This window comes from Bufo bufo, chromosome 7, assembly GCF_905171765.1.
Source record: "Bufo bufo chromosome 7, aBufBuf1.1, whole genome shotgun sequence".
Classification (NCBI taxonomy): domain Eukaryota; kingdom Metazoa; phylum Chordata; class Amphibia; order Anura; family Bufonidae; genus Bufo; species Bufo bufo.
In genome coordinates, this window is record NC_053395.1 from 8,980,505 (window position 1) to 9,002,649 (window position 22,145).

Here is a 22,145-nt window from a genome sequence, read left to right on the forward strand (position 1 = left end):
CATGTCTATGTATTTATAGGTCATCTGGGCAGTCAGTTGGTGTGGACATTAATATGGGGTCTCTTCTGTGTAGACTATTCTGTGATATCATCCTATATCATATGTGCATGTGGGAGTTTATTTCATTGGATGAGGTTTTTTTTCTGTTTTTTTTTTACCATTGAAGAATTTCTTTGTAGCTCATTAGGAGCCCCTGCTCTGACCATATATGGCTTAGGAGTCCCTGCTCTGACCATATATGGCTTAGGAGTCCCTGCTCTGACCATATATGGCTTAGGAGTCCCTGCTCTGACCATGATCCGGTGTGACCCACAATGTAAGTCAATGGGGACAGATCTGTTTTCGCTGACACAATCTGCCACAATAGAAAACTGATCCGTCCCCCATTGACTTACATTGTGGGTCATGACGGATCCGTCTTGGCAATGTTAAAGATAATACAACCGGATCCGTTCATAACGTATGCAGGCGGTTGTTTTATCAGTAACGGAAGCGATTTTGCTGAGCCCTGCCGGATCCAGTAAAACACTAGTGTGAAAGTAGCCTAAGGATTCATTCACACGTCCGTAAGTGTTTTGCGGATCCGCAAAACACGGACACCTGCAATTTGCGGACTGCACATCACAGACACTATAAAAGAAAATGCCTTTTCTGGTTCGTAATAGCGGACAAGAATAGGACATGTTCTATTTTTTTCAGGAACAGAATTGCGGATCCCAAAAATGTGGATTCGCATCCGTTCCAGCCCCATTGAAAGTGAATGGGTCCGCAAATTGCGGAACGAATGCGGACCCAAATTACGGACGTGTGAATGGACCCTAACCCTCATAAAATTATAGAAAATGGTGCAGAATTACAGCAAGGACCATGTTAGTAAGTGCCTTATATTCATCTCACCAACAGATTGGGAACAATAACCAGAAAGTGGTCAACCCCTTAAAATCTCTGCAGTATTTAGTGACCACGGCTGAGGATAGTAATAGAGAAATGGTGCCGATTTATTCATGTATTCAATTATTTACATCGACTTCACCATCTGTCAGATTGTAGACCAGAAACATGTGTGTATGATGATGGGCTGTACATACCTCCAATTATGGTGACTGTCCCATTGTAATGTACGTACACAGTGTCTCCACCAGCAGAATCGTGAGTGCAGCCCTGGAGTATAATACAGGATGTAACTCAGGATCAGTACAGGATAAGTAATGTATGTACACAGTGACTGCACCAGCAGAATAGTTAGTCCGGACTGGAGCGCAGCGGTGGGGGAGGACGGTCATGAAGGAGCTTGGCTGTACAGGACCAGGTGAGGAAAGGGTCAATAGTGTGTGGGGGCGGGAGCGGAGAGAAGCGCGAGTTGCTAGGGCGGCGGGGGGCGTGGCCAGAGGGGAGAAGGAGGAAGAATGCGGAAGTAAGTGCAGTGTTGGCCAGGAGACTGAATCGCCCACCCGCCCGACCCTATTGGAAGAGGAAGTAGTGAGGGTTGGTGTTGTGATATGTCGCGGCAGTCGTGGAGGCGGGGGAGGTCCTTGAAGTGGTGGAATATGGTGGTACCTGAGGATGGGAGGGCCCCGCGGGAGGGGCTGGACTCTCATTGAGGAGCTGGTAGGAACTAATTACGCGTCCATCAGTTGCTGCCTCCGAGCTGGGTTCAACGGCTGGGGGCAAGATGGAGACGCAGGTGTTCCAGTGTTTATAAAGTTATTGGGGCTTCTAGGACCTCCCTCGTCATGGGTTTAACTGTTATATTTATGTTGTATTTATTTAATAAACGGCTGCTGTGGCCGATTAAATCCAAGCAGTGGTGTGGTGTGTTTATTTATAGGGGTGAGGGTGAGGGGTGGAGGTTATGGGTTGGGTAGTCTTATAGGACTGAACAAATAGCCAATGCCTTCTTCAAGTGAGTGCAGCTCTGGAGTATTATACAGGATGTAACTCAGGATCAGTACAGGATAAGTAATGTACGTACACAGTGACTGCACCAGCAGAATCGTGAGTGCAGCTCTGGAGTATAATACAAGATGTAACTCAGGATCAGTACAGGATAAGTAATGTATGTACACAGTGACTGCACCAGCAGAATAGTGAGTGCAGCTCTGGAGTATTATACAGGATGTAACTCAGGATCAGTACAGGATAAGTAATGTACGTACACAGTGACTACACCAGCAGAATCGTGAGTGCAGCTCTGGAGTATAATACAGGATGTAACTCAGGATCAGTACAGGATAAGTAATGTACGTACACAGTGTCTCCACCAGCAGAATCGTGAGTGCAGCTCTGGAGTATAATACAGGATGTAACTCAGGATCAGTACAGGATAAGTAATGTACGTACACAGTGTCTCCACCAGCAGAATCGTGAGTGCAGCTCTGGAGTATAATACAGGATGTAACTCAGGATCAGTACAGGATAAGTAATGTATGTACACAGTGACTGCACCAGCAGAATAGTGAGTGCAGCTCTGGAGTATAATACAGGATGTAACTCAGGATCAGTACAGGATAAGTAATGTATGTACACAGTGACTGCACCAGCAGAATAGTGAGTGCAGCTCTGGAGTATAATACAGGATGTAACTCAGGATCAGTACAGGATAAGTAATGTATGTACACAGTGACTACACCAGCAGAATAGTGAGTGCAGCTCTGGAGTATAATATAGGATGTAACTCAGGATCAGTACTGGATAATTAATGTATGTACAAAGTGACTGCACCAGCAGAATAGTGAGTGCAGCTCTGTAGTATAATACAGGATGTAACTCAGGATCAGTACAGGATAAGTAATGTATGTACACAGTGTCTGCACCAGCAGAATAGTGAGTGCAGCTCTGGAGTATAATACAGGATGTAACTCAGGATCAGTACAGGATAAGTAATGTATGTACACAGTGACTGCACCAGCAGAATAGTGAGTGCAGCTCTGGAGTATAATACAGGATGTAACTCAGGATCAGTACAGGATAAGTAATGTGTGTACACAGTGACTGCACCAGCAGAATAGTGAGTGCAGCTCTGGAGTATAATACAGGATGTAACTCAGGATCAGTACAGGATAAGTAATGTAATGTACACAGTGACTGCACCAGCAGAATAGTGAGTGCAGCTCTGGAGTATAATACAGGATGTAACTCAGGATCAGTACAGGATAAGTAATGTATGTACACAGTGACTGCACCAGCAGAATAGTGAGTGCAGCTCTGGAGTATAATACAGGATGTAACTCAGGATCACTACTCATTCACATAGAAATTGTAAAGTGGTGCTCAAAGATGGACATACCCTTGAAATACATTTCTCAGGGGGGCTTACTGGGACAGAGCTGGTTTGGTTAGACTCTTGTGTCTGTTGTCTAGATAAATTTGACAAAAGAGAAAAATTTTATTCACAAATGTTAATTTTATTTGTAGGAGATAGAAGTGTGTGGAGCTGCTCGATAGATCATACATCCTCCTTTCTGATTAATGATTCCCCATCTTCTTACAAAACTGAAACTCCCAGCATCTTCTCACAATCAGCCATGACCATGATGGTAGTTACAGTTTTAGTTAATTGTCAGCAGGTTTGTCCCTCTGACCCCGGCTGACCTGTGACCTGTGCACTCAGCAGCTGAAGGCGTCTGTGTTGGTCCCACGTTCATATGTGCGCGCATTACTGAGAAAAATGTTTTCATATATGCAAATGAGCCTCTAGGAGCAATGAGGGCATTGCCATTACTAAGAGCTGGGCCCGTTGCTCCTAGAGGCTCAATTGCATATATTAAAACTTTATTTTTCTCAGCAATGCGGGCACATATGAACAGGAGACCAACACAGATGTCTTCTGACTGAACTTATTTTACATGGAATGAATCCTTCAGGCTTTCTAAAGCTTGACCCTTGCTTATGTCAGACCAGTCTTTGGGTAACCTTGCGGGCTGTGCTTTGTATTCCTTTGCAAACTGAGCATTGAACTCTTTAAATATGAATTTCCAATAGTCGGAGGTGTTGATGCTGGGGTCGGGTTTGATCATCCAGTCTGGGTAATACTCCTGATAATCTTTATAAGGATGGAACTTCCAATCAGTATCAGAGTTCCTGAAGGATTTCTCGGTCACAACATCTGTAGAACATAGTGAGGAACACAGCACTTTAGTGTCTACATTTCTGTATCTGCCCAGACCCTGAGGACGATGGACGGTAGCAAAGTGCTCTGTGTGCTGGACACATCCAGCCTCACATGGGACTTTACAGAAAGGACACTGCTTTCCACATCCAATTACTTTCTTAAACAATTCTTCTTCTGGCTTAAGGATTACTACAGCTAGAACGGACTCGATGGTTGTCAGTCTCATTTCTGACAGAATATCCTCCTCAAGGTCAGAGAGGAAAGCCTGAACATCGGCAGCAAACTGAGCGACAGGAACTGAATTCTGAAAAGTGATCACCTTGAGATCCTCCTGTGATATGACCAAATCCTTGTGCAGCATCTTACAGACATTTCGTAAGAAACCTGAGACATCTGCACTTTCCTGGACTTGGGGGTTTTGAAGAATTACTCTTAATTTCTGAAAAATGGCCACAATTATATTTGATCGCAATGGCTGCAAACCATTGTGGTCTTCATATTTCTCTTTAATGAACTCTAATATACACTCCTTGACAAAACGCTCATAGTTATTGATGTACTTGACATATTGCTCAAACGAATGGTCTTCAAGAAGCTTACAGAGCACCCGCAGCTGAAAGAAAGTGCGGCTCATGTATTTCATGTTGTCAGCCCCCTTCATTATGTCACTGACTATCTCCTGTCCGAGATGATGGTTCACATACTGCACTATGGCCGGTTTGAGACACAGTTCACAGAAGCGGTTCGCCCTGGCTTTGCATTCATCTTTTTCCTGGAATACAGCTTTGAAAATGGACAAATATTCAGATTTTAAGGCTTCCAGGCATGAGTATGGGTCATTCAGGTTTACAAAATTATCATGCTTTTTTTGAAATTTTGGTGCTGCTTTGCCTAAAATTAGAAGCTTTAGGTCCATCTCGAAATGGTCTGTGGTGTGCAGGTTCTTCACGTCTCTCTGCTGAAGCCTTTCGTTGACCATTTTAAGTAATTCTAAGCAAAATGTATCGTGGTAATTCTCATTTATCTTCAAGTGTTGGTCGACATATGCCAAGCTTTTCTCTAGTAGGTTCTCTGCTATCTGCTTTGACTTAAAACTGTATTCTTCTTTATGGAATTCTTTTAAACCTGCAACTTGGTGAAAGAATTTGTCTTGACATTTCTTGTACCATTTTAGATCAATGTGTTCATCTCTTACTTCAAAATTTGCATCTGCAAATTCCAAAAGTGTCTTGATATTCAGCAATGTCTCATTGATGGCACCTGACTTGTGGCTCATCTCCTTCCGAAGTTGCTGGAGCATGATTTGGTCAATGTCTTGTTTTGCTATGGATTTGACCCGAAGGCCTTTTATTGTATCATCCCATATGGAATTAAATTCTGCTTCAAGCTCCTCATCGTTCAGGGTCAGTGTTCTGTACCTGCAAGAGCTAAGCAGCAAAGTCACTTTGTTTTCTATTTTTGAGATGTAACTGTCCTTCAGACCTTCTATCTTGAGCTTTGACTTCTGGATATCAATGGCTTCTCTGCACTTGTTGATTATTTCTTCATCAAGTTCATTCCTAAGACTTCTAATACTTTTCATAAAATCTTCTCTGTATTTTTCTACAAGATGTGCGTTTTCCAGTTCAGAATCAAAATACGTATCCATTAACTGGTACATTCTCTTCTCCTCTTTGCTCAGTATTTCTGATGTCGACTGTTTTATATCAATCAATGCTTCCATTGTCAAATTTTCTGTTGACTCGTTCTTTATTGATATTAACACCCCGGTCATCCAGTTATAGATCTCTTTTCGGAGGTTCCACTCTAGTTCTGAATATTTTACGGACAGCTGGTCATAAGCATCTGCTATCAGGCTGTTTCGAAAGCTAAATATAAATTTTTCATGTTTAACTGCATTTGATAAGCTTTTCAACCACTCAAGAAAATCTGGGATGGTCTGTGGCTTCTGTAGTTTCCGTTTCAAGAACTCAAGCAAATAATTTTTAAGTGAAAGGACCCCCTCACTGTAGCCAGTGTTTATGGGAGCCATGGGTGGAATGCCATACCACAGGCCAGAAATATACCAAGTGTGTTCATTGAGATCGTAATCCATGATATCATTAAAGGTCGTTATCCCCTCTAATTTTTCCATTTTTGCAGCAGCTTTTGTCATCTGATTCAGGTGCTCCAGGAGCTTCCTTCGGTCTCTTATACCCATGGCATGAGCAGAAACATCACTCACATTCTGATGAACAAAATGACAATTTGTTTTTTTTCCTATTTTACTCATACGGAGAAATGCATGGACCACAATCTGTAAAATATCCTTCATTTCTGATGAGTTTTCCATGGATATATTAATAATGGTGATATCACTCAACCCAACCACAAGTGTGGCAAGTTCATTGTCATGTTCATAACTGTCCACCAGAGAAGCCAATTCAGGAGCTTTCAACCCTTCAGTGTCAATCACCATAATGAAGTCACAGCCTAGTTCTTCCAGGAAGGTTTCCTTCACTTTAATAAGAGTCATGAAGGCTCCTCGTGTGCATCTTCCACTGGCCACCGGGAACTGTAGACCAAACATGGTGTTCAGAAGGGTGGATTTCCCCGTACTCTGCACCCCCAGCACAGTTATTACTCTCATCCTACATTTTCCTCCAGTCTTCTTATCCAGCTCCGTCAGGACATCAGTTATCCACTGTAAGGGTATGTTGGAGGCATCTCCATCAATCAGCTCCAAAGGAAACCCATCCAGCAGGAGATCAGCAGCTAATTTGGGAAGGTCACTGAATTTCTGTTCTACAGCTTTATGACTTCTTTTAAAACAATGTGCCTCATGCATCTGCCCAACTTCACGTAAAAAATGTTCTAATCCAAGCGAGCTATCGGACATTCTCTGATCTATTTGTTTTAGTAACGGCATGCTGGTGGAATTTTTCAAATACTCAGTCTGTAACTCTTTTAGGTTTGATCGAGCAATATCATCAAGAAATATGGCCATCCACTTCAAGAAATAACGTTTCTCAGCATGAGGCAGGTCTGTGAGTGCAGACAGAAAGCTCTTCAGGTCACCCTGAAGTTCTTGCTCCCATTGCTGTCTACGCAGTTCCATAATTTTTCCCTTTAGCTCAGATCTGTAAGTCTCTACATTAAGATCACTCAGTTTCCTCATCCTACAAAGTTCTTTCTCATTTTTAGTAATCTTTTTCCACAGGTCCCCCTGCAGGATCATGGTTTGTTTTTTATACTGTGGTACGTCTGTGATTTCACTGACAATTCTCTTTGCTACTTTTTTGGCTCTCTGGCATTCTCCCACATTCTCGTCTACAAAGATTTCTAGATCTTGAGCCATGAGTCCAGTTTCCTCTAAGGTCATGGATTTAGGAGATGCCTTGGTCAAACCTCTTATAAGGTTTTGTATCTCTTTTACAATTTCGGCTTCGTTCTTTCTGGAATCTTTCAGCAAGATGTGTTTCATGTTTAAGTTTAGTGCAGTTATTAACTTGTCCACTAGTATTTTTGTCTCCTCTTTTGGCTGTTTGTCATTGGGTAGAGAGATAATGAAATAGAGATTTTGATTGTCGGACACAAAACTCTCCAGCATTCTCAAGTGTTTTTCTTGTAGACTTTCAGAGAAAATAAAAACAGCAGAAGAAACCTTGGTCAACAAGCTGAACTGCTTTTGACTGGATTCTAGATCTCCACGTAGATTCATGACAGCCATGGGTTCATGGAAAACAGAGCACTGACTCCCACTGGGAAAGTACCAGAAGAGTTCCAGAAGTCCTTCTGAGATTGTTCTAGGGCGATAACCACATTCAATATCCTGGTGAACGAAAAAGTCATGATGAGTGTAGGATGGACTGAGAACGGTGTTGAGGATTTTGGACTTTGATAGACTACAATTGCCTAATCTGACAAACGAGAAGGTTGGCATAGAAATGTTCACCAGGTTCTCTTCTCTAAAACCTTTAGAGCTTAGTAATGATATTGGGCTCCACTTCTTTATAATGTTTCTCATGGGCCACAGCAAAAAAGTATACGGCTTGTTCTCACCAGCAGGAAGCACAAGAGGAACTGCAAATTGGCACATGGACATTTTTGAGAAGATGAATTGTTGTAGAAAGCTATCAGAACAATATAAAAGAGCGCATAGAACATCCAGGGGATGGACAGCATTTGAGGACAGTCTAGGTGACATCTCAGCGATTCCAAACAAGTCGTCTTCTGTGCTGAAGCCGGTTAAGTTGGCATCTTCAAGGTCCTCTGTCATGGTATTTCGTGCAGTTTCATCCAATGCAATAAGTTTTCGGAGAAAGTTCCATGGTAGTGAAGCTTGAGCTGAAGATTCATCCTCATTCTCCTTCGTGATACACATCACATGTTCCAAACTGAGCTTGGTCTCTTTGTACTCCTCCAGCCGGAGATCAGACAGTAGGCAATCCATTAGTTATCCCTGTCTTAAAAAAAATTAAAAACATTAGTGAAATTAAAATTTCTAGTATCTACTAAGTTTATACTAATGAAGCAATTAGTAAAATTTGTACATTACAAGTGGTCATTTTGGTCAATAGTTGCGATATCACAGTCACAAAGGTTAATGCACTTATGTTTTCTAAATTACAGAAAGGTCTAAAAGGTAGAGAAAGTGACGGAGCCGTGTTACTACAGCCTCTACACCAGATACTGCCCCTATTATAGTCACTACAGCTGCTACAACCGATACAGCCCCCATAACTATTATGGCCCCTACAGCCATTATAGACACTACAGCTGCTATAACCACTACAGCCGCTACACCAGATAATGCCCCAACAGCTATTATAGTCACTACAGCCGCTACAACCGATACAGCCCCATAACTATTATAGCCCCTACAACCGATACAGCCTCTATAACCGATACAACCCCTACAGCTATAATAGCCACTACAGTCACTACAACGTCTACAACAGATACAGCCTCTACAACCGCTACGGCTTCTCCAACCGATACAGCCTCTACAACCAATACAACTGATACAGCCCCTGCAGCTATTATAGACACTACAGCTGCTACAACCGATACAACTGATACAGCCCCTACAGCTATAATAGCCACTACAGTCACTACAATGTCTACAACAGATAAAGCCTCTACAACCGCTACGGCTTCTCCAACCGATACAGCTGCAGCAACTGATACAGCCCCTAGAGCAGGGGTGCACAACCCATGGCCCCCAGAGCTATGGTTTGCGGCCCTTGTCCTACTGGACATAAACACAGCTGATCAAGCGATCAGCTGTGTTTCTTCCTGGAGCGCCACACAGCGAAGGATGACAGCTCCTGCACTGTAACAGGAGTCTGGAGCAGGTCCCCGGCTATTAGTGAGAGTGGGGGAGCCGAGGAGAAGGCAGACGCAGTTTATCAGCGCTTCTGCCTTCTCCTCAAGGAGCCGTCTTCAGTTTAAACCCAGCAATCACGTGATCGCCGGGTGCCTTGGGGCCAGAGGAGCGCAGCTCTGCTTTGTACTATGCCCCCACAGCAGGCTGGTTTCTCCTGTAACTGGGGCTCCTTTGGATGCTTCAGTTACAGTGGAAATAGTAAAAAAATAAAGTCTGTGTCCCACAAGGTCTTTCATGTACCTTTTGGGGACAAATTATGTGGCAAATTATATATATATATATATATATATATATATATATATTATATTATATTTTATTTATAGTTTTTTTAAACGTTAAAAAAAAAAAAAAAAATTTGAAGGGAAAAAGTGAAAAAAAAAAGTCAATGTCCCTCAGAGGTCTTTTTAAAGAACTCTTGGGGGTACATACAGTGTTACAAAAATATATTAAAAACAAAGAATTCTAACAAAAAAAACAAAAAAATTAAATAAATTACAATAAGAAGGAAAAAATGCAAAATAAAATTGTTCACTGTCCCCCAATGGCTTTTTTATGACCTCTTGGGGGATATATGTGGCAAAAATATATGTTAAAAATAAGTAAGTGATTATAAAAAAAAAAAGTAAATACAAATAAAAGGAAAAGAAAAAAGTCAGTGTCCCCCAAAGGTCTTTTTGTAGCAGAAATCTATTTAAAAAAAAGTTTAAAAAAAGAAGAAATAATAAAATACATAAAAGAAAACAAAATGACCACATCAACCCAAACCATCACCCTTATCACCCCATTCACATGAATCTATACATATTATATAATAAAATGATCCAACACAAAATAGAGAACTTATTATAATAATTTGCATATTTAAAGAATGAGCTATAGTTTGAATAAAAATGACTTTAAAAAAAATGTGTACAGTTTCCTCCTAATAAAACTAAAAAAATTTTTTAAAGCCCTGTGTCATACAATAATAAGCTGCAAGTTATTTTGGTAGTTGAGCAAATAAAAAAGTTACAAGTGTTTAAAACCCGTGCGCTAAACCACAAAAAAGTGACTGGTCATTACAGGGTTAACCAATAAGGGCTTTCACCAATAGTAAGGCCTCATGCACATGACCATACCAGCTTTGTGTGTTCTGCATTTTGTGGAACGGAGCAACGGATGTGGAGAGCACACGGAGAGCTGTCCACATCATCCACATCTTTTGCGGCCCCATTGAAGTGGGGCTCGGATGCAGACCAAAACAACGGCCGTGTGCGTGAACCCTCAGTGCTGGTTATTGTAGGGCACCTACAGAATATCTAGGGGTGCAGGAGGCGGTAATAACCAGTGAGCCCCGTCCTCTGCAGGGAAGGAAAGTGCTTACTGGTTATTGCAGGGCCCCTATAACTGGGGGCAGGAGGAGGTAATAACCAGTGAGCGCCGTCCTCTGCAGGGAAGGAAAGTGCTTACTGGTTATTGCAGGGCCCCTATAACTGGAGGCAGGAGGAGGTAATAACCAGTGAGCCCCGTCCTCTGCAGGGAAGGAAAGTGCTTACTGGTTATTGCAGGGCACCTATAACTGGGGGCAGGAGGCAATAACCAGTGAGCCCCGTCCTCTGCAGGGAAGGAAAGTACTTACTGGTTATTGCAGGGCCCCTATAACTGGGGCAGGAGGAGGTAATAACCAGTGAGCTCCGTCCTCTGCAGGGAAGGAAAGTGCTTACTGGTTATTGCAGGGCACCTATAACTGGGGGCAGGAGGCAATAACCAGTGAGCCCCGTCCTCTGCAGGGAAGGAAAGTGCTTACTGGTTATTGCAGGGCCCCTATAACTGGGGGCAGGAGGAGGTAATAACCAGTGAGCCCCGTCCTCTGCAGTGAAGGAAAGTGCTTACTGGTTATTGCAGGGCACCTATAACTGGGGGCAGGAGGAGGTAATAACCAGTGAGCTCCGTCCTCTGCAGGGAAGGAAAGTGCTTACTGGTTATTGCAGGGCCCCTATAACTGGGGGCAGGAGGAGGTAATAACCAGTGAGCGCCGTCCTCTGCAGGGAAGGAAAGTGCTTACTGGTTATTGCAGGGCCCCTATAACTGGGGGCAGGAGGAGGTAATAACCAGTGAGCGCCGTCCTCTGCAGGGAAGGAAAGTGCTTAGTGGTTATGGCAGGACCCCCTATAACTGGGAGCAGGAGGAGGTAATAACCAGTGAGCCCCGTCCTCTGCAGTGAAGGAAAGTGCTTACTGGTTATTGCAGGGCACCTATAACTGGGGGCAGGAGGAGGTAATAACCAGTGAGCCCCGTCCTCTGCAGGGAAGGAAAGTGCTTACTGGTTATTGCAGGGCCCCTATAACTGGGGGCAGGAGGAGGTAATAACCAGTGAGCGCCGTCCTCTGCAGGGAAGGAAAGTGCTTAGTGGTTATGGCAGGACCCCCTATAACTGGGAGCAGGAGGAGGTAATAACCAGTGAGCCCCGTCCTCTGCAGGGAAGGAAAGTGCTTACTGGTTATTGCAGGGCCCCTATAACTGGGAGCAGGAGGAGGTAATAACCAGTGAGCGCCGTCCTCTGCAGGGAAGGAAAGTGCTTACTGGTTATTGTCTCGCGGTCTCCATTTCCCGGTCCCGGAGCACCTCTCCAGCAAATGACTGACGTCAGCGGTGAAACACGGCAGGTGTACGGAGCAGTGTATGACTATGCCCATGGACTGCCAGATGTAAACAGCGCGGGGTCCGGAGGATGGACACAGCGACACGGAGCAGGAGCGTATGAGGCCATGCTGCAGAAATGTGTTAAAAGTCATTACACGGCACGATATTCGGGACAATTACTGGGAACAAGTCTTCATAGCCGCGCTCATTCCTGATATCTGGCGGTATAATTGTGCCGCCGATCAGCTGATAAACAAGGAATCACTCGTTTGTCGGATGATTTGCATATTTTATCAGGATGAAAGATGTCCGATTATCGTCAGCAGATCTCTGTGTAATCAGGAATGTGCTGCCGATAATCAACAGACCTGAATGAGGGAGGAATGACTGCAGTAGGGATCATTCCTCCCCATTCACTTTGCATCGGCCCGTGTAATAGGCTGATGCAAATTAGCGCTGATTAACTTTTTTTTTTGTGTGGCCCCTGCTCTACAGGAGATGGTAATGACCGATGCTGCCTACAATCCGCCATCACGGCTGAGCAGCCTGACAGGAACGCTGACCCGTCTGTCGTCTGTGTCAGCGCCAGAGCGCGGTGTGCAGTCAGGCCCCGCCCCCTCACCCCCAAACAGCTCTACAAGTGGAGGCGTCATCCTCGCGTTCTAGGGCAGGTTGCTGGCGGCCATTTAAAATAATTACCAGAGAACCCCTTTAAGCTGATACTTTGCTGTTTTCTCACATTTCATTTTCAGTTTGGGATTAGACAGGCCTATACTGGTTTAAACTGGTTATCGCTCATGTTTGTAGATATCTGCAGACTATCACTCCTTTATGGGCACGGCTGTCATGTTCTGCAGACTAACACGACTGCTTGTGACTAAGGCATCCTGATCTGCTGCTATGGGAGCTATTTGCCACCTCCACTTTATGGTTGCCGCGCGACATCGAGCACCGGGCCCTGCTGGTTGTGGGGGCCCCGCTCACAGACGATCTGGTATGTTAATTTCTCACATATTAAACAGCAAGTAAAAGTGGAAACCCCTTTAACGAAGACTCTTGAGCTCTCCTAGGATGCCCATTTCACTAAAATGTGTTTTCTGTATTGTAACGTCCCTCTGTTATTCCTCCTGGAAAAGTATAACTAGATTGACAACAGTGCATTACCAGTTACTCAGTTTCCTTACACTGATTGGACTGTGTAGAGAGTGAACCTGTCAATAAGGGGAACAGTAACACCCAGCAGCCCATTTATACACTTCCAGGAGGAATAACGGAGGAGCGGTACAGTATTAACAGCAGACGCTCCAGCAGTCAAACACTTTATAACCAGCGCTGCCAGTATCAGGCTATATCCGATACATTTCCAGAAGGACCAGTAGAGGGTCCAGTCTAAGGGCAAATTCTGCAGGAGACTAGAGATTTCCAGTCGACGCCGATACGGCAGCAGGACGCGGTTTATCCACAAAGGAAACGGTAACAACGAGTACAATAAGAAGTGCTGACAATAGAACAGGGATCAGCACTCCGGATGCTGTGAAACCACAACTACCAGCATGCACACTTACTCGGCTGCTCTTGTAACTTCCATAGAAGTGAAAGGTGGATTCTGGGAGTTGTAGTTTCAGAACAGCTGAAGTGCCGGAGGTTGCTGATCCCTGCAATAAAAGAAAGTGATCTCCAGCTTTTATAATGCTGTCATTCTTAGGACCAAGATTTTATGTTCATTCTTAGCATGTTATAGCAAATGAAGCTTCATTTATCTGATACACAGCAACAAATCCCCTGCACAGATGTAGTGTTACATGATAATATTCTGTCTACAAGAGAGCACTCACTGCATACTGTGTTATTACTGAACTCAAGGTAACAGCAGCATGTAGTGAGCTCCCCCTAGTGGTGGCTGTATAATCTGTATGTAGTGAGCTCCCTCTAGTGGTGACTGTATAATCTGTATGTAGTGAGCTCCCCCTAGTGGTGACTGTATAATCTGTATGTAGTGAGCTCCCTCTAGTGGTGGCTGTATAATCTGTATGTAGTGAGCTCCCTCTAGTGGTGGCTGTATAATCTGTATGTAGTGAGCTCCCTCTAGTGGTGGCTGTATAATCTGTATGTAGTGAGCTCCCTCTAGTGGTGGCTGTATAATCTGTATGTAGTGAGCTCCCTCTAGTGGTGGCTGTAAAATCTGTATATAGTGAGCTCCCTCTAGTGGTGGCTGTAAAATCTGTATGTAGTGAGCTCCCTCTAGTGGTGACTGTATAATCTGTATGTAGTGAGCTCCCTCTAGTGGTGACTGTATAATCTGTATGCAGTGAGCTCCCCCTAGTGGTAGCTGTATATCTGTATGTAGTGAGCTCCCTCTAGTGGTGGCTGTATGATCTGTATGTAGTGAGCTCCCTCTAGTGGTGGCTGTATAATATGTATGTAATGAGCTCCCTCTAGTGGTGGCTGTATAATCTGTATGTAGTGAGCTCCCTCTAGTGGTGGCTGTATAATCTGTATGTAGTGAGCTCCCTCTAGTGGTGGATATATAATCTGTATGTAGTGAGCTCCCTCTAGTGGTGGCTGTATAATCTGTATGTAGTGAGCTCCCTCTAGTGGTGACTGTATAATCTGTATGTAGTGAGCTCCCTCTAGTGGTGACTGTATAATCTGTATGTAGTGAGCTCCCTCTAGTGGTGACTGTATAATCTGTATGTAGTGAGCTCCCTCTAGTGGTGACTGTATAATCTGTATGTAGTGAGCTCCCCCTAGTGGTAGCTGTATATCTGTATGTAGTGAGCTCCCTCTAGTGGTGGCTGTATAATCTGTATGTAGTGAGCTCCCTCTTGTGGTGGCTGTATAATCTGTATGTAGTGAGCTCCCTCTAGTGGTGCCTGTATAATCTGTATGTAGTGAGCTCCCTCTAGTGGTGACTGTATAATCTGTATATAGTGAGCTCCCTCTAGTGGTTGCTGTGGGCAGGATGTCAGTCTTTCTATGCAGATGATTTGGAGCTTTGTATCAGAAAATGGAGGTTTATTAGAATGAAATTAATAAGTGCAGAATTTGGGATGAAATTAGATTTAAAAAAATCAAGAGAGCTTTGTATTCTTCTGGCCAAGTAATACACGGGGGGGGGGGGGGGGGGGGTCAATTTCTGTCTGTCTTTTTTTAACTCTTTATGCCGGCGTTGCTCCCAGAAGACGCAGCTAATTTCTAAAGGGGTGTTCATGTCGCCATAAATTAGGTGCATCTTTGGTAGTTTTTGCACCGGCCAGAAAATCTACGCAACTTTTATGCCTTTTTTCTGGTGTAACAGTAGTATATTTGCTGGTCTGGAGTCCAGGCCCAGCCTCCGCCACCCCCTCCACACTTCTGTGTGTTGAAACGGCATAAAATGCACATGTGACAAATATTTTTGCACGGGTGTATTGTAAAATAAGTGGTTGAGAGCCAATTTTATGCCAAAGTGTCAAATAACTGCTTATAAATGACCCCCAGTAGTGGGGATGATGGGAGTGCGCACGGGTGGAGATGCAGACCTCCCAACTTTTTGGATGGTCAAAGAGGGACACTTATGGTTCATTGTGTGAAAGATCCGTTTGTCCTGCAGATCTATAAACGTCAATGGTTTTCTCTCACGAAATAGCACAAAAATAATCTGAATGTAGAAAATGCAAATTGTATCAAATAATGAAATAATATAGAAGACGGGCTCAGATATAGGCCTCTTGTACACGACCGTGTGCTGCCCGCGCACAGGCCGCATGCGGATAGCGACCCTATTCACTTGAATGGGTTCTGCGATCCGTCCGTTTCGTAAAAAGAGAGAACAAGTTGTATCTTTTTGCGCAACGGAAGCACGGAACCCCACATAGTGGTTCCGTTCTGTGCTTCCGTTCCATTCCGCACCGTATCTCCGGATTTGCGGATCCATTCAAGTGAATGGGTCCACATCCGTGATGCGGAATGCACACGGCCAGCGCCCAGTGTATTGCGGACCCGCTGAATGCGCAATACGGCCACGGGGGACACATGGTCGTGTGAAAGAGGTCATACAGAGAGGAACCGGACAAACACTTTCTGGGTCAGTATTCTATATGTAATCATGAAAATCTATACCTCAGACTAAAAAGAGGGACATGATGCAGATGATGAGAGTGCGCACCAGTGCAGGTCAGGACATGCTGGGAGTTGTGGCCCCCTAAAGCTGCAGACAGGACAGGATGATGGCTCATCACATTAGTGTACTTACCTGAGGAGCGGGTGTGGTGACCCCGGGGACTGCGGTCGGTGAGCTCTGTGCTGTGCGATGAGACGTCTGCAGAGACCTCACCCTCCAGAATCAGACAGAGTTATTTTCACTTTCTGTTCTGCGGGGAAGGAGAGCGCCCTCTGCTGGAGGTGAGTGTCACCGCGGCTGGATCAGGGGGGAACTAGCTCTCCTCAGGGAGGGAGCACCTCAATCAGTGTGAGGAGACGTATAGGCCGTACATGCTGCTTTCTGGGAGGGAAGGGAAGCAAATGAGCTCTTACAAGCTCTGCCTCTGATGCCCCCAGATGTAAGGCAGCCAGATGTCAGCCATATTGGGGATCCACATCGTTTGGAGTGACTGCCATTATGTATCCTCAGCTGTCCCCACAGCCGGAATAGAACTGCTGCCTCTCAGTAAGCCGATATTCCGTATGTGATCTGTTCACTGCATTGTTATTGTCTGTGTATTTAGTTTTTACCTTTTATCTGACACTTTCTTCTGTATTGCACTGAACATTAATAAGTCCCTTCCTTGTGGTCTTATAGAACGCGCTCTTTCGAAGGGAATACCGTTATCGGCAGTGTTTCCATAGAGATAACTTGTGTTACGGTGTTAATTCGGGGTATAGGCCCCTATTGCCTTGTAGTACAGGTGGTGGCAGCGATTGCGATAGAAAATATTGGGGTGTTAGAATCTAGGGGGGTAAGTTAGCGTAATTCCGTCATCGAGAACAGGCGGGAATTTCTGTGGTAATGATGAGCTCACTAGTATGATTCACCCCCGTGACCCGAGAGTAGGGATCGTCACAGCGGGGGGAGATGTATCGCCAGGAGTCCGCACTGCCACGCACAGTCAGCCACGCCTGGGGCCTCCTCCAGCCTAGCGCTCCTGTCTGCGGATGTCTGCTCGCTCCACGCTGCCCCTTCACTGGAGGAAGAGTGCGACAGTTAAAGCTACTTTCACACTTGCGGCAGGACGGATCCGGCAGGCTGTTCACCATGTCGGATCCGTCCTTCCGCTATTTCGCCGTGCCGCCGCTTCGTCCCCATTGACTATAATGGGGACGGGGGCGGGGCTCCGGCGCAGCACGGCAGTGCACGACAAAAGGCCGCCGGACTAAAAGTCCTGCATGTCCGACTTTTTAGTCCGGCGGCCTCTTACCCTGAACTGCCGTACTGCGCTGGAGCTCCGCCCCGTCCCCATTATAGTCAATGGGGACGGATCGGCGGCACGGCGAAATAGCGGAAGGACAGATCCGACAGGGTAATTAGCCTGTCGGATCCGTCCTGCCGCAAGTGTGAAAGTACCTTAAAGAGAAGTCACAGTCCAAAAACCTGCTTGTCAGCCCGATGGCAGAGCGCGCCCACTTCTCAAAACTAGGGCGAGAGGCGTCGGGGTCCTCACATGCATCAATGCGGCGCTGACGTTTATTTACCAGTAAAAACACCGGAATAAGCGCAGCCCAGGGTTAGCGCTTGTGTTATTGCTGCAGTTTTGCAGTGTTTTGGGATATATTTTGCGCACAGTGGGGGGGGGGGGCGTTATCATAGAGCAGCGTTTTACACCCTCTATATCCCCTGCTGGATGATGCGTCTAAGTCTACTTTCACACTCGCGTTTTGGCTTTCCGTTTGTGAGGTCCGTTCAGGGCTCAGCGGTCCAAAACGGATAATAAAAACGGATCCATTCTGAACGGATGCAGACGGTTCAATTATCTGAACGGATCCGTCCATGATGTGTGAAAGTATCGAGGCGCGTCCTCCATCAGTCCGTGTGCCTACAATGAAACCTACGCGGCTCGTGTCTTCTTTGATGCCTGGAGTTAATGAGGATGAATCTGGGGGCCCGCAGGATACCCCCCCCCTCCCACCTGGTCGCCGGCCTTTCCAGGGTGGTGTAAATCACTACATGCAGCGTATTGTGTCGCACTGGGGTTTACATACAAACACGAGGCTGGAGAAGTGCTCTTACCGCTCGTATTCCTCACCGTGTGTTCCTGTAGAACACCACGGGCTCCGGCACGCAGCGATACTGGGAAGAGGCCAGAGAATCCAAAAACACCACGGGCTCCGGCACGCTGCGATACTGGGAAGAGGCCAGAGAATCCAAAAACACCACGGGCTCCGGCACGCTGCGATACTGGGAAGAGGCCAGAAAATCCAAAAACACCACAGGCTCCGGCACGCAGCGATACTGGGAAGAGGCCAGAGAATCCAAAAACACCACGGGCTCCGGCACGCTGCGATACTGGGAAGAGGCCAGAGAATCCAAAAACACCACGGGCTCCGGCACGCTGCGATACTGGGAAGAGGCCAGAGAATCCAAAAACACCACGGGCTCCGGCACGCTGCGATACTGGGAAGAGGCCAGAAAATCCAAAAACACCACAGGCTCCGGCACGCTGCGATACTGGGAAGAGGCCAGAGAATCCAAAAACACCACAGGCTCCGGCACGCTGCGATACTGGGAAGAGGCCAGAAAATCCAAAAACACCACAGGCTCCGGCACGCTGCGATACTGGGAAGAGGCCAGAGAATCCAAAAACACCACGGGCTCCGGCACGCTGCGATACTGGGAAGAGGCCAGAGAATCCAAAAACACCACGGGCTCCGGCATGCTGCGATACTGGGAAGAGGCCAGAAAATCCAAAAACACCACAGGCTCCGGCACGCTGCGATACTGGGAAGAGGCCAGAGAATCCAAAAACACCACAGGCTCCGGCACGCTGCGATACTGGGAAGAGGCCAGAGAATCCAAAAACACCACAGGCTCCGGCACGCTGCGATACTGGGAAGAGGCCAGAGAATCCAAAAACACCACAGGCTCCGGCACGCTGCGATACTGGGAAGAGGCCAGAGAATCCAAAAACACCACAGGCTCCGGCACGCTGCGATACTGGGAAGAGGCCAGAAAATCCAAAAACACCACAGGCTCCGGCACGCTGCGATACTGGGAAGAGGCCAGAGAATCCAAAAACACCACAGGCTCCGGCACGCTGCGATACTGGAAAGAGGCCAGAGAATCCAAAAACACCACGGGCTCCGGCACACTGCGATACTGGGAAGAGGCCAGAGAATCCAAAAACACCACGGGCTCCGGCATGCTGCGATACTGGGAAGAGGCCAGAGAATCCAAAAACACCACGGGCTCCGGCACACTGCGATACTGGGAAGAGGCCAGAGAATCCAAAAACACCATGGGCTCCGGCACGCTGCGATACTGGGAAGAGGCCAGAGAATCCAAAAACACCACGGGCTCCGGCACGCTGCGATACTGGGAAGAGGCCAGAGAATCCAAAAACACCACAGGCTCCGGCACGCTGCGATACTGGGAAGAGGCCAGAAAATCCAAAAACACCACGGGCTCCGGCATGCTGCGATACTGGGAAGAGGCCAGAGAATCCAAAAACACCACGGGCTCCGGCACACTGCGATACTGGGAAGAGGCCAGAGAATCCAAAAACACCATGGGCTCCGGCACGCTGCGATACTGGGAAGAGGCCAGAGAATCCAAAAACACCACGGGCTCCGGCACGCTGCGATACTGGGAAGAGGCCAGAGAATCCAAAAACACCACAGGCTCCGGCACGCTGCGATACTGGGAAGAGGCCAGAAAATCCAAAAACACCACAGGCTCCGGCACGCTGCGATACTGGGAAGAGGCCAGAGAATCCAAAAACACCACAGGCTCCGGCACGCTGCGATACTGGAAAGAGGCCAGAGAATCCAAAAACACCACGGGCTCCGGCACACTGCGATACTGGGAAGAGGCCAGAGAATCCAAAAACACCATGGGCTCCGGCACGCTGCGATACTGGGAAGAGGCCAGAGAATCCAAAAACACCACGGGCTCCGGCACGCTGCGATACTGGGAAGAGGCCAGAGAATCCAAAAACACCACAGGCTCCGGCACGCTGCGATACTGGGAAGAGGCCAGAAAATCCAAAAACACCACAGGCTCCGGCACGCTGCGATACTGGGAAGAGGCCAGAGAATCCAAAAACACCACAGGCTCCGGCACGCTGCGATACTGGGAAGAGGCCAGAAAATCCAAAAACACCACGGGCTCCGGCACGCTGCGATACTGGGAAGAGGTCAGAGAATCCAAAAACACCACAAGTAAAAACACCACGGGCTCCGGGACGCTGCGATACTGGGAAGAGGCCAGAGAATCCAAAAACACCACAGGCTCCGGCACGCTGCGATACTGGGAAGAGGCCAGAAAATCCAAAAACGCCACAGGCTCCGGCACGCTGCGATACTGGGAAGAGGCCAGAGAATCCAAAAACACCACGGGCTCCGGCACGCTGCGATACTGGGAAGAGGCCAGAGAATCCAAAAACACCACAGGCTCCGGCACGCTGCGATACTGGGAAGAGGCCAGAGAATCCAAAAACACCACGGGCTCCGGCACGCTGCGATACTGGGAAGAGGCCAGAGAATCCAAAAACACCACAGGCTCCGGCACGCTGCGATACTGGGAAGAGGCCAGAAAATCCAAAAACACCATAGGCTCCAGCACGCTGCAATACTTGAAAATCCAAAAACGCCACAAGGAAAAAACGCTGAGCCGCGTCTTTATATTCCCATAGACTGTAAACTAAAGTGCAGAAAAAGGCCAAATCCTACACGTGAAAGAACAGAAAAAGTCCCTAAATTATCACGCAAATTAGGCCCAAAAGTCACAAATCTCTAGGAAGTACAAGGCGCAAAATACCGTTACCAAACCACACCCCACCCTACATAACTGAGTCACTGTATCTAATCCTATCTTGTGTGATACTGTCTGCTGAGCTGTGTATCTAATCCTATCCTGTGTGATACTGACTGCTGAGCTGTGTATCTAATCCTATTCCGTGTGATACAGTCTGCTGAGCTTTGTATCTAATCCTATTCCGTGTGATACTGTCTGCTGAGCTGTGTATCTAATCCTATTCTGTGTGATACTGTCTGCTGAGCTGTGTATCTAATCCTATTCTGTGTGATACTGTCTGCTGAGCTTTGTATCTAATCCTATCATGTGTGATACTGTCTGCTGAGCTGTGTATCTAATCCTATCATGTGTGATACTGTCTGCTGAGCTGTGTATCTAATCCTATCCTGTGTGATACTGTCTGCTGAGCTGTGTATCTAAGCCTGTCATGTGTGATACTGTCTGCTGAGCTGTGTATCTAATCCTGTCATGTGTGATACTGTCTGCTGAGCTGTGTATCTAAGCCTGTCATGTGTGATACTGTCTGCTGAGCTGAGTATCTAATCCTATCCTGTGTGATACTGTCTGCTGAGCTGTGTATCTAATCCTATGTGATAGTCTGCTGAGCTGTGTATCTAATCCTATACTGTGTGATACTGCCTACTGAGCTGTGTATCTAATCCTGTCCTGTGTGATACTGTCTGCTGAGCCGTGTATCTAATCCTATCCTGTGTTATACAGTCTGCTGAGCTGTGTATCTAATCCTATGTGATACTGTCTGCTGAGCTGTGTATCTAATCCTATGTGTGATACTGCCTGCTGAGCCGTGTATCTAATCCTATCATGTGTGATACTTTCTGCTGAGCTGTGTATCTAATCCTCTCCTGTGTGATACTGTCTGCTGAGCTGTGTATCTAATCCTGCCCTGTGTGATACTGTCTGCTGAGCTGTGTATCTAATCCTATCCTGTGTGATACTGTCTGCTGAGCTGTGTATCTAATCCTATCCTGTGTTATACTGTCTGCTGAGCTATGTATCTAATCCTATCCTGTGTGATACTGACTGCTGAGCTGTGTATCTAATCCCCTCCTGTGTGATACTGTCTGCTGAGCTGTGTA

General features: G+C 46.4%; 1 protein-coding gene across 2 annotated transcripts; it reads right to left on the minus strand.

Moving 5' to 3' along the window:
• Positions 1-3,398: 3,398 nt before the first annotated feature.
• On the minus strand, positions 3,399-16,467 carry LOC121007860 (up-regulator of cell proliferation-like). Of its 2 annotated transcripts, none has more exons than XM_040440112.1 (2): positions 16,336-16,467; positions 3,399-8,556 (listed from the first exon to the last, which is right to left on the minus strand). In XM_040440112.1, the coding sequence occupies exon 2, from the start codon at positions 8,541-8,543 to the stop codon at positions 3,837-3,839; it is 4,707 nt and encodes a 1,568-aa protein (XP_040296046.1). In that variant the 5' UTR covers positions 8,544-8,556; positions 16,336-16,467; the 3' UTR covers positions 3,399-3,836. The 2 variants fall into 2 exon arrangements, with proteins under 2 accessions (XP_040296046.1, XP_040296047.1); XM_040440113.1 differs by having other exon boundaries at positions 3,399-8,552; positions 16,336-16,429.
• Positions 16,468-22,145: the final 5,678 nt, after the last annotated feature.

Excerpts from the sequence above, each read along its gene's own strand:
- LOC121007860 (XM_040440112.1), bottom strand. The coding sequence starts at position 8,543 with ATGGATTGCCTACTGTCTGATCTCCGGCTGGAGGAGTACAAAGAGACC.